Raw genomic sequence first — 18,604 nt, forward strand, 5'->3', positions numbered from 1 at the left:
AAGCAGTGCATCCATGCTCTGAAAGTCACATAGTCAGTTTCATCCCCCTTATGGGGGAAGAGCTGGTCTTGTGGAAGCAAGCATGACTTGTCCTCTTTGCTAAGCAGGGCCTAAGCAGGGACCGTGGTTTGTACTTGAATGGGAGACCACATGTGAGCACTGTAAGATATTCCCCTTAGGGGATGGGGCCTCTCTGGGAAGAGCATCTGCATGCTTGCAAGCAGAAGGTTCCAAGTTCCTTCCCTGGCATTTCTAAGATAGGGCTGAGTGACTCCTGCCTGTAACTTTGGAGAAACCGCTGCCAGTCTGCACAGACAATACTGAGCTAGATGGACCAATGGTCTGACTCGGTATATGGCAACTTCCAATGTTCCCTCTGTGCACACCTGTCATATTGATGAACTTTTTTCTAGTCAAAAAGAAATCACAGCTGAAGCTATTAAAAGATGAAAATATCATTGTGCAAATGTCTATGCACACTGAATATTAATGAATTTGCACCCTGTTTCTAAAAGTGAGCTCCATGCATATCTGCAGCAATGTACACTGTGGCAATCATATCAAACCTTGGCATTGGGAAGTCAGAACATCCCTGTGTTTATGTACCTTTTGGGAAAGCAATAAAAAGGAACATGGAAACATTTGGAACAAGTATGTTTGCTTCAGCGTCTTTCAGTTGTCACAGCCTAGCAGGGCAAAGGTTTAATTTTATCTTTGGCCTTTGATTGGGCAGAGTTAAATTAAACTCATTAACGCCAGTGTACACAGAATGGCAGCTCACTACCGTGCTCCAATATTGCAGATCGAAAATTGTGTTATCTTAGCTCTGTGCTAATGAAGTAAAAGTTTTACAACTTATTACCAATTAGCAATGTTGCCAGTATCCATTTATAAGGATTGCTTCCAATGTTTTACGAGAGTGTTTTTTAATCTCAAAAGAGAAAATTATTCTTGTAGTTATAATGAATTCACCATTTCATATCAACAGTCGGTTAAAAACTGCCGAAGCATAAAATTACACAAAATTAAAAGCATATTGTAAAGAAAGAAAGAAAAGAATACTTTTATATAAGTCAATGAAATCTGGTTTCAGCCTATGTTCATTGATCACATACAATATGCCCCTTGATCATAATTTCCAACCCTTTCTCCTCTCTATGGTGTAGCAGCATCTTCCATAATTAATTAGTGGAACAAAAAATTCCATCGACGCTGATGGCTTGGAATTTAAGCCTGAACCAGACATTATGAGGACTCATGGCTCCTGCTTACCTGCACTTCTCCAGTAATGTCTAATAAAAATGAATGAATGGTGTGATGTCATCAAGTTCAGAGTTGCTCTGCTCTGCTTTACTTCACTGGTTGCTACGTGTGGGGCTGGGTAAACTCTGAGCACAATGACATCATATCAAGAGCACATTTTATTACCAGGGAGACAAAGGCTGGGGATGGTGGAGAGCCGGTCTTGTGGTGGCGAGCATGTATGGTCTCCTTTGCTAAGCAGGGTTTGCCTTGGTTTGCATTTGGATGGATGACCACTGTGAGTTCTGTCTGCTGTAAGATATTCCCCCTTAGGGGATGGGACCATGGCTCAGTCATAGAGCACCTGCTTGCAAATAGCCAGTTTCAATCCCTGGCATCTCCAAGAAGGGCTGGGAAAGACTCCTGCTTGCACGCCTGGAGAAGCCACTGCTAGTCAGTGTAGACATTCCTGAACCAGATGGACCAATGGTCTGATTCAGTATAAGACAGCTTTCTGTGTTCCAATTATGTTTGCCCACCTAATGGTTAGTTTGGGCTTTTATAAGATCCTTCATGAGGACAGTGAAATCAAGCTACAGCCAGACTTGCTCCTTCAAGGGGATAAAATAGGGAATGTGGGCATATTCTCAGTGGCTCTCTCAGCACCCAGGTTTTCAGTTCATCGCTGCTGACATGCCTCAGCTCTTATCCACAGAGGTGGTTGTCTGCACAGTGATCGCACAGGCAAACCCATATGAAGACCGGTGTTTTTCATCATGCTGCTGCAAAAGCAGGTTTAGGTGACCACAGCTGGAAGTCAGCTTGGACTGACTGAAAACAGCATCTTCCACATGCTGAGAGAGGTAACAAGAAGCACACCAATGAGGACCGGGGAGGGGGAAAACTCCCTAAAATAAATACTCCTTGGTAGTAATCTGAAGCACAAAGAGATAGTAATTTTCAGAGCAGTGGTGGAGAATCCATTAAAGAGTATGCTTTGTTTCACTATAACGACATAAGAGCAAGGATGCAGTGAGATGGCAACCGAAAAGAACCTTCCAACTAGCTGTGCTGGTGCAGCAAAGAAACTGCCGCTTTTGATGCTCTGCCTTCACCAGAAAGCCTTCTGTGGCACCTGAAAATTTGTCCCTGAGGGCTATGCAACCCACCATGAGGGCATGGTGGGCTTCTTGGAGAAGGGGGTGTGTGTGTGCCAAAAATTGCTGCTTCCCTGCTGCCTCAGTGCAGTTCTTTAGGAAGTTCTGTTAGTTATTTGGGGGCTGAGGGCTGTGCAACCCACCATGAGGGCATGGTGGGCTTCTTGGAGAAGGGGAGAAGCCAAAAAACACTGCTTCCTTGCTGCCTCAGTGCAGTTATTTGGGAAGTTCTGCACTCTCTCTCTGCATCCTTGCCAAACCAGGGCATCCTTAGACTGTATGTCAGTCACTTAATTTAAAGACAGTCTTATGATGTTTGGACTAATTCACATATACATGCTCTTTGACCACAGGATGAAGCGAGAGGGTTACAATTTTTTACCACAGATGGTAAGAGGTGATAAATCTTATTCTTGCTTCACTTGCTCCTCTCTGATTAAAGAAGGGGGGAAGGAAGCCAAGATTCCTCTCTCAAACCCTTTATTTTGCCTCCCTCCCTTCCTAACCTGCAGTGGTAAGCAGATTTTTAGGTGCACTGCACAACCAGTGAAGGAGGGGAAGGACAGAGCCATAATTACCCCATCATGTCAGCTAGAGAGAAAATAGACAATGTTCAATATCTGGAGTAAGAAGCGGCCACTCTAACTTGCATGTGTGAATGAGCCTTCACAAGTTAATTAACAGCGCGACTTTCATGTCAGCCAGTGTTTCAGACAGTGTTGTTCCATGAAGATAGTACACACATTCAGCAGCAACCAACATGTATTAATTTTATCCTTTATCTTAATTTTATCCCCATTTTATCCTTTATTTTGTGTCAAAATAATTAATGTCTCATTCATAATCTCTTACACATCGTGTATTAAGTATCAACAGATGCAATCAAAAGATGCGTGTATGTGTATTTGAATCCACAGGCTTGGCAACTTACTGGAGAAGAAAGTGAGATTGTTTTCCTGCTGGAAATACTACCAACTCTACCAAAGTGGCTTATCAGGTATAACTGTGATATGTGTTTGGCAAGTAATGATAAATACATCTCTTTTAAATCATACCTACTTGCAAAAATCTATCCATCTACCAACCTACCTACCTGAAAGATCATTTCCCTACGTTATTCTTTTTTCAGGAAACTCTTTTTCTATTCATTATCTAAATGAGGCTTTCCTTGATTATTGAGAAGGACTGTTACAATATATTATAACACTTCTTTAGCAGGAGAAGGAAATGGCCCCCATTTTATCCTTTATTTTGTGTCAAAATAATTAATGCCTCATTCATAATCTCTAACACATTCTCCTCTCCATGGTGTATCAGCATCTTCCATAATGAATCACATCTGATCCCAGAGTGGCTGCACTGAATATTGCAGTTAGGAAATTAACCGCAGCTGCCCAACTTCAGCCTAGCTGCCTAAAACCTTTTCCTGTATAAAATGAGTAAGTTCTTCCTACCGAGTGAAGCTTCTGGTAGAGACCACACGCGTTGCATACATATCCTCCATTTGCATTCTTTCGCCAGAGAGAGGTCTTTGTGGTCAGGCAATTGGCACAAAAAACACCCGAGCCTCTACGTCTCTGAAACAGGGGAAGGGGGGGGGACCAAGGTCAAAGGTTAGTCACATGATCTGCGGAGTTAGGACAAATCAACACAGGAGTTCTGTCTCTAGGCTAGCAACAATTGATAGTATAAAACCACACTGCCCTTAATGAGGTCAGGTTCAATTGAACTTAATAGGCACCGCTGATTTTCATTACATTTTACCCTACAGTGATGGATGAGGTGTGCAAAACACCACTGCCCTCCCCCCCCCCCCACGTCGGTAATAGCTGTAACTTTTTGAACTGTAGGTTTTGTGCCTTTTCATGACTGGATTCCAAACTCCAAATATAAATATTCGGTTTCGACACAACATGGTACCTGCTGAACATGAGAGTGGTGAGAAGAATTTTTTTTTAATTGCTTTATTTCAAAAGTGTGACTGTTAACAAAACATCTACAAATCCAACCAACCACCTTTGTAATTAATTCCAGTCTCATTACAGTTCCTGCAAAGCAAGTTTATACTTCATTAACAATACACATAGCACTGAATCACAGCCTAATGTCTAATATCCACATATGTACCACCTTTTCCCCCTCACAGCCCGCCAAAAATATGGCTCCATTTCATTGGTAAGAAATATGGCATTGCTAATGAGACCAGTTCTGAACTTCATCTGCAACTAGGCAATGCTACCTCATCAACTGATTGATTTTATTTAGTCAAGCTCAGAAAGGCACTGACATAGCTACTCCAAATGCAAAATGAATGTTAACAGGGCAATGGACTGAATTCCACAATTTTACTAATAGACCATCCTGCTTAGAAGTGGGCATTGTTGAAGAGAGTGGCTTGTTACATTCCTTTTTGGTGTAATGATACAATTAAACTTTTTATTTTAAGAACTACACACACACACACCAGGCTGCATTTGTGGGCACAACTGCTAGCAACAATGAAATGGCTGTCTTATTCTGGCATTTTTCCTCCTTCGAAAAAAGTTAATCATTTCAACATTGGTTTCTTGCCTTTTTTTACAAACTTTTAATAAAGAGTTCTCCTGTCTTGCGCAAGTGTGTGTGGGGGGAACAGTTTCAGTAGAAGATTAAATTGATTTTGTTCTAAATTAAAAAATTACTAACCCTGTAAATCAAAATTTCAAGGTTTCATCAAATTTAAGTAATTTATTTAACTTTACTCCATACTATAGGGAAGTGGAGTATTGGTGCCAAGAAAGTACAATGGTTATAATTGTACTCTGATACATTTCAAATGGAAAGCTTTTTGCAGACATAATTTTGGCTTGGAGTGTGGAACACTTTCTTGGCATTGAAAGGGCATTTGATTCATCGGGTGTTTCACAATGTATCACTAAAAAGACCTGGTGATCAGCCAGTTCCCTATAGGGTAATTTTTCCATCCAGATGCAAGTGCTATCAGAGGCCCTCGTCAGCTAAACTAATTATGATCTTGCATTTGCTGATGCCTGCTCACTCTAACGTTCGACATCCTCCATTAATCATCAATACAAGGAAAATGAATGAAATGTAGAGAAACGAGGGCTGGTAACCTACATGGCCATAACACTCTAAAATGAGTGCAATAATTTAACAAGATTGGGGAAATGTTTTTCAGTGAGCACAAAGTCAGACTAACAATTGCCCTTTTAAACCAAGAACACAATTTCATTAGCGTAGCAGGTTGTGTTACTTTAAGTGAAGGTAATAAAATCAAGAATGTCAACAGGATAATCTCTTGCTCCCACCCCACCAACCTAACACCACTAAATCAGAATCATAATTACACCACATTGCCTCACTGACTCCGACACGTTGCCTTACTTAACTCTGATTGGTCATGCTGGCACCTCCCATGTATTTATTTTTGGATTGGGAGTCCCTACGATTTTGACTCTAAACTAGTGTAGCTTATCCTCACAAGAGCTCAACTGATTGCCAAAACACTTTCCTTGGGGATCAAAAAACATTTCATTTTCATCGTTGACCATACTCAATTAATAGACGCTATTTTGCTTGCCCACCATTTGGATTTGATTGAAGCACATCTCTGATACACTGCAGATTTTCGTGGAGATAATGATTACTTGAAGTGGCATGTTAAACAGGGTATAGCCTAGCCTTAGCATGAGCCTTTCCATACTTGCAAAGCTCTAATAAATAAATAATAAAGAAATAAAAAGGCCATGCAATTATTTTGAACAAGTGATTTGAATAAAGCACTCTGAACTGCTCTAGCTCATAATTACTAGATAATTTACAAGCCCACATCATTAAAATGGGTATGCACTGAGTGTGCGCCTATCACAACATCTTCCGCAAACATCCTGATGCCTCCCCATACATCCCTTTATCGTGTGTGGGGTGCTCGTCCAAATAGCTTCTCTACTTTCTCTCCAAATACTAGTTTAAACTAATATTTGGTGAAGACAAATGACAAACTGTCATTCAGACAAACAGCTCCACCATGCAATAAAGGGATGCCTGGGGGAGAGTGTCAAGATGTCCACAGAAGTTGTCCAGAGGGATGTGCACTGGGATGCTTGCCCCTTTTAACTGAATGGGCTGGGGAAGTATTATCCAAACCACTCCTTTGCCAGATACACTGAATGAGAAAGTCCATGCAGTTCACTGTGGCTATGCTTGGCCCAAATGGGAAGAACTGACTAGATTGTAAACAGAGAAGGAAGTTTGCAAAAAATGAATATCCTTTTTGGCTGTAGAACACTTCTCTACAAGCTTATAGAGTTTATCTATGTAGCCAAAATGTAAAGGAAAAATATCAGGCTTACTAGGTATTTAATCAAATATATCTGATATATCATTGTGTGCATGTAAAGGTAAAGTGTGCCACCGAGGCGGTGGCAACTCCTGGTGTCCACAGAGCCCTCTGGTTGTTTTTGGTAGAATACAGGAGGGGTTTACCATTGCCACCTCCCACGCAGTGTGAGATTGTGCCTTTCAGCATCTTCCTATATCGCTGCTGCCTGATATAGGTGTTTCCCATAGTCTGGGAAACATACCAACTGTCCCTTTCTTAAGAAGGCAGATCTGGCCACAGTTACCCATGCCTTAGCCGTGACATGGGTAACCCATGCCGTTACCCATGTCACGGCTGGATTACTGTAACATGCTCTATGTGGGGCTGCCCTTGAAGAATATCCGGAAACTGCAGCTAGTGCAAAATGCGGCAGCTAGGGTTTTATCTGGAGCTACCTGGTGGGAGCACATCACACCCATTTTGAAAGAGCTGAACTGGTTACCAGTTTGTTTCCGGGTCCAATTTAAGGTGCTGTTTTTGACCTTTAAAGCCCTTAACGGTTTGGGCCCGGGATAGCTGAGGGTCCGCCTGCTCCCAAGGGTTGCTGCCAGCTTGACGAGGTCATCTGAGGGGGCTCTGCTCCGGGTGCCAACAATGAGGGAGGCTCGGTTGTCATGCACGTGGGACAGGGCCTTCTCTGTTGCTGCCCCCAGACTCTGGAATGCTCTCCTGGTGACTATTCACTCCTCAGTCTCCATCACAGCTTTTAGAAAGAGTGTAAAATCTTGGCTTTTTGTCCAGGCTTTTATTTGATTTTCTCTGCTGCTGCTCTATGTACTCTGTATTGCTTTTATGCTTTTGTTTTAATTTTTAATCAGATTTGTTTTATATTTTTAGCTTAATATTTTAATTGTGTCGTTTTTACAATCTTGTTTTTAATTTTTGCTGTAAACCGCCTTGGGATTGTTTGAATGAAAGGTGGTATATAAATTTAATAAAATAAATTAATAAATTAATACAATTCGAACCGGCAACCTCTGGCTTGCTAATCAAGTCATTTCCCTGCTGCGCCATTGGGTGGCTTGTGTATTTTGATGCCATACTGACTGGATTGGATGGGCAGGTACAGGATGAAGCATTTTGGTAAGGATCGCTGACATGTTGACATATTGAGTTCATGTTATTTGCTGCCAATCAATAAGATTATGTGCCTTCGTTCTGTATTTTCTTTTGTATCTTGGGGCTACAACCCCTCCTGAAAAGCAACACAGAGCTCACATCTGTTGTAACCTGTATCCAAGTCATGACGGTATCAAAATTATGCCTATTACTGGAAGTAATAGTACTTGATTATCTGAAAGATTATGTGAAAAAAATCAGATGTGGAAATTATTGTGAAACTCTCGTCTGTGACAAGAATGAAAATAACATCCAAATGGAAAAACACTCATCCAATTCTTACATAGAGGATAGACTGTTGCGGAACTGATTAAATTAACCAAGTTATGAATAGGCAAAGGACACAAAGTCTCTAACACACAAGCGTACGTGGAAGCTATTTATTAGTTTTTGGAATCTACACATTGAACAAGAAGAAAGTTCTTGTCTGCTATTGCTTCCTGTATTAAATGGCTGTGTTGCATAAAATGGTATGTGTGTACACACATACACAGACATACACATCAAATCTAATTTATTAAGCCATTTAACACAACAATAGTTATCTTGACTTTTCTCGGCAGGCCATCCATGGAGGGTGCGGTCCTACCATGCTGCCTACACTCTACCACCTGCTTTACAGTAAGTCCAGCCCTGAATTCACCCATCATTAGTGCCTGTTATTTCTCCTTGGAAGGAAGTAGATCTTTAACTATTTTTCAGGTTTTGGCAATAAAAGCCTTTGGTGTGAGAGCCAGTTCCCACTGTGCTGACCTGGGCAGAGTACTCCACTGAGGACCCTTTAAGAGAGACAGAGCTCCCTCTTAAAAGCCTTAGGAGAGGCCTGCTCAACTTTGCCCCCCCAGTTGTTTTTGGACTACAACTCCCATAATCCCTAGCCAGAGTGGCAAATAGCCAGGGATTGTGGGAGTTGTAGGCCAACATCTGTGGGAGGGCTGACATTGAGCATCCCTGCTCTAGGAGGAAAGCACTGGGAAGGGCTATAAATCCTAGCACTCTGTGCACACGTCCCATGATGGTGCAGGGCCCAGGAGGGCCCAGTTTCCCTTATAGGAACCCCCTCCCCTGGCAAAACAACAGCACTACACAGTGGGAAAGGTGGCCTCCTCATGGTGCCATAGTATTCACACAGACCCAATAAATAATTAGTTAGGGTTGATGGGGCTTGCCACTGCCCCCCAGGCCTTACAACAAAGAACACGGAAGTAGGTCATCCTCTTCCTAATCATAGTTCCAAGCACACTCTTTCTCCAAAAACTTGCATACATTCTAGGTTGATTTCTACAGCTGTTAAGCATGGTATTAACATGACAAAAAAAACCATTTACAAGCTCCTAGCAGGGCTGATCTGATTTAAATCACTTCACAGGAGGACTCCATTTTAATGATTTAAATCAAAGTTACTTAACCTAGGGCCCCCAGATGTTGTTGGACTACAACTCCCATCATCCTCAGCCACAAAGGACATGTCTGGGTGATGAGAGTTGTAGTCCAACAACATCTGGGGGCCCAAGGTTAAGAAACCCTAATTTAAATCACAATTTAAATTACTAGTCAGGAAAACTCTATTTAATCATTGTTTTCTTGTCTAATATATGTTCTTTTTGTCTAATATAACCTTAATATTAATATATATATTTAGAGATAGATGTAGGTTTCATTTTTAAAAGGTACACACCTCTCATATTGCTGTTTTATTTGGGCAACCAGGCCTTGCATTTTGTTGCATTGTTTGCATTTCACCCACATTCCTGTCTTACCCACAGGTACAGGAACATCACTGAAATATTCCTAAATGGGAATGGGATCTGTTATCTCTCATCCACATATACTGCTGCTAACATGTTCATATAATATAGTTATGATTAATGTTCATGATGGTATCTTCGACTAGGTTCTTTTATGATTTTTTTAAAAAAATAAATTTAAAAAAAATTGTGATTTTTTTTAAAAGATCATTGATTTTTATCAGCCCTGGCTTCGAGGAACCTCAGCACAAGACCATTTTTCCTAGTAGCCTTCAGCAGACCACAACTGCACTTAAAAGGTCCACATTCTAATACATGGGAAGTTTGTCTTTGGTTGTATGCAATCATGTTTTATCCTAGTACTAACAGATTCTCCTAGCAGCACCCCTGCAAATGCTTGATTCAAGGAGTCATTGAATACAGATGAAGGACCTGGATTCCCATCAATGCCACTTGTTATTAATTGGAGTTATCCATGTAAATTTCCTGTACGTGCTTGGGAAAATAAGCCCAAAGGGTCTATAACTGAAACTATGTTTCTGCTAAGTCAATCTTTAATTATGTGAATCCTTATAGCCAGTACATTATAATAACACTGCCTGAAGGGACCACTACAGTTAAGGGTCTGTCAGTATTTCCATTTGAGTTCCTAGGTTGGGGTGTTTAATATATCAGTTGTCTCAAATCGCATTAGGCTGAAATTTGGCACACAAAATTGGTCAGCACAGATGTGAGAATTTCTTTTAAAAATCAAAACTTTATTTAAATCAGTTCAGCTGTTTATAACTTGGAGGAAGGCCAAACATGAAAAAAATGCTCCGGTTTGTGGCTAATCCATCCCCCTCTTTTCCAAATGTGGAACCACAGCAGCTAATTTGCCAGAGAACTATCAAATGTATCTAACAGTACAGCTCCCTGAAACGTTAATAAAAGAGAGGAGACGGTTTAGAGAGAATTAACAAAAAAGATTGTATTTAGTCTCTGAGCATATTCTACAGAGCACTCCTTCCAAAACTGCTTGATGGATAAGAATCATAATGATACCATGAAATTGTGCAACAACACTTGAAATGTGGACATCATATTTAATGGTTTTCATAGCTTGGACATTTAAAATCAAATCACTTGGTTTACACATTGCTGATAAGCCTAAATGACTCAATAATCTGACCCCTTCCCATTTAAAAGTTTCCACTCCTTTATTTAAAATAATAACGAGCTGATCGACCCCCTTCCATTATTGTACTGTAGGTTTGTCTTGCCAGCATTCTGCTGTCTGTCTGTCTTCTGGTTTAATTTGGAGATTTTGTAATATTAATTTGGAACTGGAGCATGCCTACTTTGTTGCAGATTTCAGTTTTTCTCTTTTTTCCCTTGCAGATTACAGCAGCACACTTGTGCATTTGTGAAATAACAGTGCAAAAAGAATTGCAGTCACATCCAGATTCCATTTTGCACTGAATAACACACATAAGCGCTGTTGTGCATTGACAACCTATATAAAAATATGATGCAAATGGAAAACTGTGCACAATGTTTTCATTGTGCACAGAGAATGGGGCACAACACACTATGATCTGAAAAATTCTGGACATCAAAGATGGGAGAACGGTTGATCCCTAATGCATCAGTGCTGCTCCGGAAACTAGATCAAGTGATTTGGTATCTGCAAATCTGGGGAGAAATGCAGAGAGGGAGAGTTGCATAAGCAGTCTTAATTTAAGCCTAAAATTTAAATTCAAAGAACAAAAATAAAAATAAAAGCTTTATTCAAATGCTATGGATTGCTGTGGTCTGAGGCTGTCTCAGCGTTTAGTTACAGGTAAAAGAAATACTCAATAGGTTACACTTGAAAAATCGTGGTTACCCAGTTGCAAAGAACATTGATGTAAGAAAATACAAAAGCACCTTTGAAAGTTTACAGATAAACCATCATAAAACAATATCAAGGGTATACAATGCACACAAAAGAAATATAAGTTTCTGATGCAAAATCTGACTAACAATTGTTCCCTAGAGTAACCTCCAGAAGCCAAAAGCCCTGGCTTCCTTCTCTCTTGAACTCACCAAAACCATAGTAGAGGATTCACGTTTCCTGCCCTCCATGCCTTTCCAAGAATTGCAGAGGTCATTTCATGAGAGAGATCTCCAAGCTAGCTTTTGACCACGAGGAAGCAAAATAATGTTGCTCCTCCAAAAGCCTTCCTGCCCATCCTTCTCTTACCGCCAGCCTAGCTGCTTCTAACATAGGAATCCTTCACTTCCTCCTCACGGTCCTCTAGGTCCCACCCACTGGGTGTGCTGACTGGCTGAGCCCTGGAGGTCACCAGCCTGTCAGTCAGGACAGGGTTCACTTCTGGTTCACTCTTTAGGGGAGAGGAGGGGCTGTTCACTACAGGGGCATTGTATCAACAGGATTCCCATTGGGAGGCAAGGGAAAGGGAAGACTGAAAATATTAAGAAGATTCTATTCCATGGGCAGCTTTATAGGCAGAGGTGGAAAAGAGGGATAATCTTTGTAAACACTTTTATTTATTTGTCAAACAGCCTCAGGGTGGTGTACAGTATAAAAGCAATGGAACATTTAACACCAATAAACAGCCTAGCATTAAAACTTGACAGACTATCACAGCAGAATCTAAACCACCCTTCTACTCAAAGGCCTATCTAAAAGGAGCAAGGGTCAATCAACAGGGCATTCAGGAATGAGCATTCTATACAGTGGTTCAGCAAGGATCCAAAAGAGAATGATTTTGAGGGGGCTAGAGAGAGAGCTTGATGGGCAAAGTGGCAGGTCATTCTAGGCATGAAGAGCAGCACCAAAGAGCCCTGGAAGCAGGACTCCGCAGAAAATTAAATATCACTTATTGAACATCTACTGTTATGTGAGAAGAATGTAGGAACATTGGTTGGCAATGATACTTGCTTTGAGGGTTTCTTCTTTCCCCCAGGAGATTTTGTGTGTGTGTGTGGGGGGGGGGGGATATTTCCATTTGGATCTTAGCTCAGAGTCATCTTCCAGTTCCTTAAAGTTCCCTTCTTCTTTTTCAACAGATATTTAAACTTTCTTGCAAATCTCCAGTTTTACTTCACCTGGAGCTTTCCCAGACAGCAGGCTTTACTGCAGGTTTTCTGCGAGGCTTTACTGTGAGTTTGAAGTTGCCCCAAAATACACGACACAAAAAGTGGATTTTAAAAAAAATCGTGCTACACTCTAATGCACACAATGAAAAACCTGAATTGAGCGTGAAATGCTCCCTGATAGCTTGCAGGGACTTTGGGGTAAATTTGGCCGATATGTGAATGCACACCTCCATTCCGGAGGAGAGGCCGGGTGTAAAAAACTCCCAGAATGTGCTCAGAATTTGACCTTTTCAGGAAGACAAGCTACAGAACTCGTTTGCAATTGAGAGAGATTTTTTGGGCACTTTGTGAACTGTGGGACAACAGACAATACTTATAACTGTCTTAAAGATCCACAAGGGTCCTTGTGTTACTCTAATGTGGCAAAAACAAATAGTTATGTGTCGTAGGCTAGAGGATTTTGTGTGTGGATGCAATGTTAAAGCAAACATCTCTGGTGAGGTTACAAATAGAATATAGAGTTTAGGAAATCAAAATAACAATCACTGGTAGATTCTGAATAAGCCAGCTCATTTCAAAAAGTATACCCTGGAAATTAACTCCTTCCCCCGCCATACAATTTATTATGCAGCAATCCTTTAGAAGCCTTTTCAAAAGTAGGACTATAAGATAATATAGTGTTTAAATAACTCAATCACATCTCATTAAAGCAGACAAGAGAACGACAAAGATTGTTTGTTGGCAGTTATGGTACCAGTAACTACCGAGTGCTTCAAAAGTTAGCTCTTCTTATTATTGACCTTTGCTTCTTTTAGAAGAAACCAGCTGTGAGAACTGACTTACTCCTCTGGCTAGTAGCCACAGCAAAATGAAGCCATGATATAGTTCCATCGTGGCTGTATAGGGCCTGGTCTGAAGGCCTGTGCTGGAGAGAGCTTGCTGAAGCTGAGAAAGTCTGGCCAGTGCCTGGTCAGACGGCCCCCTAGGAACCCCATGTATGTCCACTTGAGGTCCACCAGGGAAGAAAGGTAAGATAAAAATGTACTAAATAAATGTCTATCATAGTCAACAAAGGCATCAGCTGACTTTTATTTCCACTGCAGAAACAAGGGTCAAACACCTTTCCATAGTTTAAATAGTCCTTTTGGGATGGTGGCTGACATATTGTACAAGACTATGTCAGCCTAGTAATGTTGCATTTGTACAATTTGTACAAGTGGCACACAAGAGTAACACAAGAGTAAGCCTACTAGAATTAACTCCTACTAGAATTAAGCCTTACTCATGTTACACAAGAATAAGCCTACTAGAATTAATTCCAATTGTGCATTTGTGCAACTTGTGCAAACGCAATGCTACTAGGTTGACATACACTTGCATAGTACATCAGCCACTGGCTGACATGATGCACAAGTCTAACAGGGATGAAAGATATTGGTGGCAGCATTGCTGTGGACATGGAAACAATGGCACCGCTCTTTCTTAGTGACGGTTGTGCAAGCGATATCCCCACTGTTCTACGAAAGAAAGATAGATAGAGAAAACAAGAGAGTAGTCGACTATGGACTATTCTGCTGTCAGGGACTCAAATCTGAACCAGTCAGAATCTGATTATCTAAGGCTGCAACCTAGTCTGCTCACGCAGACTTCAAGGCCTTCTATAACCATTCCACCCACTGTAATAGGTATGTAGCATTCACCTTTGCACCTGGCAGGAAGTAGGGATGTGCACGGAACCAGGGTGGTTCAATGGTGGGGAGGGGGTGCTGCTTTAAGAGTGGGGGAGGGTGCACTTACCCCTCCCTCCATTCTTCTCCTGCCAGCACTCCTTTTTTCTAAAGCATACCTCCATGCCGCCCCATTGTTCCCGTTTACCTGATACAACTGGAAGTATCCAATGTGCCTACATGCACACAGTGGGTGCAGGTGCTCAATGTGCGTGCGCCCATACCTGGCTTGCGCAGGCGTGTCTGATACTTCCGGTTGTATCTGGTAAACGGGGGCAATAGGGTGGCAGGGAGGTACACTGCTGCCCCAATGGACATTAGAAAAAAAAGGAGCGCCGGCAGAGGAAGAGTGGAGGGAGGGATAAGTGCACCCACTGCCATCATCCAGCAGAACCAGCCGCCGTTTGAACCGGTTCAGAGGCTCATTAAGGGCCTCCGAAGTGGTTCCATGCACATCCCTAGCAGGAAGTATGAAGGTTCTGGATGGGCTAAGCCTAATAAAAATAACAGGAGCTTGACCTTCTGTCTTTAAGTCTCTAAGCAAAAAGTACAGTCTGCCTTCTGCACCAGTTTTTAAAGAAATGTCTGCTTTGGTGGATTGTACCAATGAAGTTGCTTTAATTTGGAAATTTCAATTTCAACAAGTAAGCAAACAATGTTGTTTTTGCACCACTGAAGCACGAGTTGTGTATCAAGAGCCATAAGCAGAAATGCCCTCAGTATTCCAAGAGGTCACAAATAAACGAATCCCAAAGTCTCTTTGTATATCTCTGTAGTGACTCTCAGTGAGGCTATTCTCACATGAAGCCTAACCCAGGCTAAGGGCACCCAGCCCAGGTTAGGCTGTGCGTTAGAACCACTGGGGTTCTAACCCCATCCCAGCAGCGCCTTGGCGGCAAACCCACCAAAGAAGCCTGCCAGTTAACTGAGGTTAAGGGCATGCTCGCGCCCTTAACTGCTGTCTAACTGCTTGTGTGTCAGCACCGGCTGCTTGCAGTGGAGGCTGAGACACTGCAGGGCTCCTGGCCAGTGCTCGATCCCCAAAATGCACTGTGTGCACTCATGCGGTGCATTATAGTATTTCCGGGGGCTGGGACAACACATCCCAGCCCTTGATCCTCCACTCTGTCGGGGGCAGCCAGTGTCCTTCTGGGCGTGTGTTGCATGTGCCCAGAACGGACCCAATGATAGTCTGCAGGGGAGGTTAGTTTCAGCAGCCTTCCTCCCCACGTACCCAGTAGCCCTTCACACTGGTTGCTAGAAAGGGCCCATTATAAGAAATATAGTACAGTGTGATCTTGAGCTAATCACTGTCAAACTTGAACCCACCTTACAGAGTTGTTGTAAGGATAATGGCAGGACATGTGCATGTCCTTGTAGGGTGGTTTTTGTTTATTAAATGTAGTAAATAAAGAGGCTGACATCCAGGCTAATGAAGCACCAGTGCTATGGGAGAATCACAGGTGTTTCTGAAGAGTTCCACTAACTCAGTTTCACTAACTCAACTAATGCAGCATGGAGGTGGAATCAACAACCTCCCCCTTACCTGGAAGTGCTGTGCCACCCAAAAATAGGTCCCTGGGGGGTTGCACAGCCCTCAGGGACATATATTTGGATGACAGTGTGCTTCCAATGCATCACAATTTGCCCTCTGCCATACAAGTACTGGTGCAGTATTATTCTGGAACTCTTCAGAAGTATTGGTACTGTCCCAGTGTTTCTTCGCAGCACCAGTACCTTGTTATCTGGAAATCAGCCAGAGTTTACATAAAAGATAAGGATAACTTCTACTGTTTGAAAAACATGCTTTGTTTTTACGAAATTATGGACTTCTTGCCAGGGGAAATAAACCCTTTCAATATAGCATTCCAGACTGTCTCATACAAGTCTAACATTTCCACATTATGGTTTAGTTTCTTTGATTGTTTTACTCAGTCAGTCAACAAGCGAAAGGGAAATTACTGCTGGGTACCAGGCACTGAAGCAGAACTCTGATGGGGTGAAAATGTTCAATTGATAATGACAGGAATTGGCAATATTACACAAAATTGCTAACATTTCATGAGGCCTGTTTCTCTCTCTCCTTTATTTAGGTCAAAAAGGTGGGAGGGGGAGGAAAGATGTTTGAGTTTTTCCTATTTCAGTCTCATCCAATTCTGGGCCACACTGAATTTTAAATAAACTATTATTTAATCAAATACAGGCACATTAGTCTCACTCCTGCTGACAACTTCAATTAGAATATTTTTACTTTGGACTTTAAAAAAAAGGACTCATGATCTTTATATTGCCGTGGCTTCTGCACAACATCTGGTTGCAATTTTTATATACCCAACCATCAAACTCCTATCTCCATGAAACAGTTTATTCAAGATTTGTTTTAATTATCTAGCACTGCAAATTCATCTGGCTTTTACAAGAAAAGTAAGGAGGATATTTCAATTGAGGCAAGTATGCTTCACTGGGATCAGTGAGATTGATTTGCTGGTATGTAACGAAAAGCTTTTGGGACAATCTGAATAATTAAAAAGAAATACTACTTCACCAAGGCCAAGAAACAAGTGCTACTTTCAGTGAATTTTATTTTACTCTTCATACCATATTTTATTTTTTTGTTTTTTGGCTGGTCCCTTTCATAATCTAATCTATTATTGTTTCCACTTAACTGACTGAAATTCTACTTACTTGGATTAATTTAATTAATTGGGCCTTGACTTTCAGAATCAGGCTGACAATTTTCAATGTGAACTGCTGTAACATGGTAATTAATGCTTGAAAACGTATGTGACTTACAGGATAATCCTGTATTTTCATACACAATTGTAATCCTTGGGAACCTGCTGCCTCCATAGGTATGGGATAAGAAACCCCAAAATGGATTGGTCTGACCCGCTGCAGTACAGATACAATGGTTAACATCCTAACGAAGTGCTTGCATAACGAGCAAAGTTGAAATGGCACAAGAGTGCATGGTTGCCCTAAAAAACGGATTTGCAGAATTGCACTCTTGCGCTCTAGTGCCAAAGTTCCCTTTTAAAAATATGAGGTGTGCCAGAGGTTGTGCAACTGTTGCGCAAAGGCAAGCATGTTTATGCTAGTGCAACACTAGTCTGGAACACAAACTCCAGACTAAGCAGAACTCTCCTGTGCAATGTCTTTCCACAAGCACACCGTTAATCAGATGCAATGACCACACATTGACAGAGAAGGATGAACCTTGTTTGCTTTCTTTTTTAATTTGCAGTGGTTATTGCTTACTAATGTTGTATCTCCTCACCAAGGGTTATTAGACCAAAACAGCTTGGGACCTTGTGAAAATGTTTTCTTCATTAAAACTTCATTCTCACACCTGACAGGCTTTAATCTTGTTTCCCCCTTTATGTGCTTTAGTCTGGGTTAAAAGTCTGGGCCCCACAACCCCTTGATAATTAAACTCAACCATACCCTCCCAAGAATAATTACCTATTTTTTAAAAGTCTAGAAAATTATAATACAGCACCTATGAAGGTGGATGCAGCAGAGAGCTACGTGAGGCTAGAGGCTCTCTCTCATGCTCTGTGCAGCTGCCTCCATTGCTGCACTTCCTTCCTGGAGAGATCATGAAGGAGGGAGGCGGACTCTGATTCACTGGGGGCCCATCTTGTGGTAGCAAGCATGAATTGTCCCCTTTGATAAGCAGTGGCCACCCTGGTTTGCTTTTGAATGGGAGACATATGTGAACACTGTAAGATATTCCCCTTAAGGGATGGAGCCTCTCTGGGAAGAGCAGGAGGTTCCAAGTTCCCTCCCTGGCAGCATCTCCAAGATAGGGCTGAGAGAGATTCCTGCCTGCAACCTTGGAGAAGCTGCTGCCAGTCTGTAAGACAATACTGAGCTTGATAGACCAATGGTCTGACTCAGTATATGGCAGCTTCCTATGTTCCTAATGACGCCCCTGCAGTAGAAAATCCAATGAAGTATCCACTAGAGGTGCGACAGCAGGAGCACTCTCCCCATATTTTTTGACCACATTCCATTATTGTTCAGGAGTACCTATGTCTGGGTACTCCCGACATAAAATATAAAAAAGTAACCACAAGACATGCTCTTAAAATTTTAGTTAGGGGTTATGACTGTTGTTGTTTGCAATTTAGCCTAAAAGCAAGC

General features: G+C 41.7%; 1 protein-coding gene across 9 annotated transcripts in view; it reads right to left on the reverse strand.

Annotated features, from left to right (window-relative positions):
* Positions 1-18,604, reverse strand: part of TRPS1 (transcriptional repressor GATA binding 1) — a 324,860-nt gene that overhangs the window by 14,134 nt on the left and 292,122 nt on the right. For all 9 annotated transcript variants that reach the window (XM_053248423.1, XM_053248419.1, XM_053248418.1 and 6 more), the window contains one exon: positions 3,854-3,976. In XM_053248423.1, the coding sequence (XP_053104398.1) occupies positions 3,854-3,976 (123 nt within the window). The remainder of the gene's footprint in view (positions 1-3,853; positions 3,977-18,604) is intronic.

Source organism: Hemicordylus capensis, chromosome 4, assembly GCF_027244095.1.
Source record: "Hemicordylus capensis ecotype Gifberg chromosome 4, rHemCap1.1.pri, whole genome shotgun sequence".
NCBI classification, from domain to species: domain Eukaryota; kingdom Metazoa; phylum Chordata; class Lepidosauria; order Squamata; family Cordylidae; genus Hemicordylus; species Hemicordylus capensis.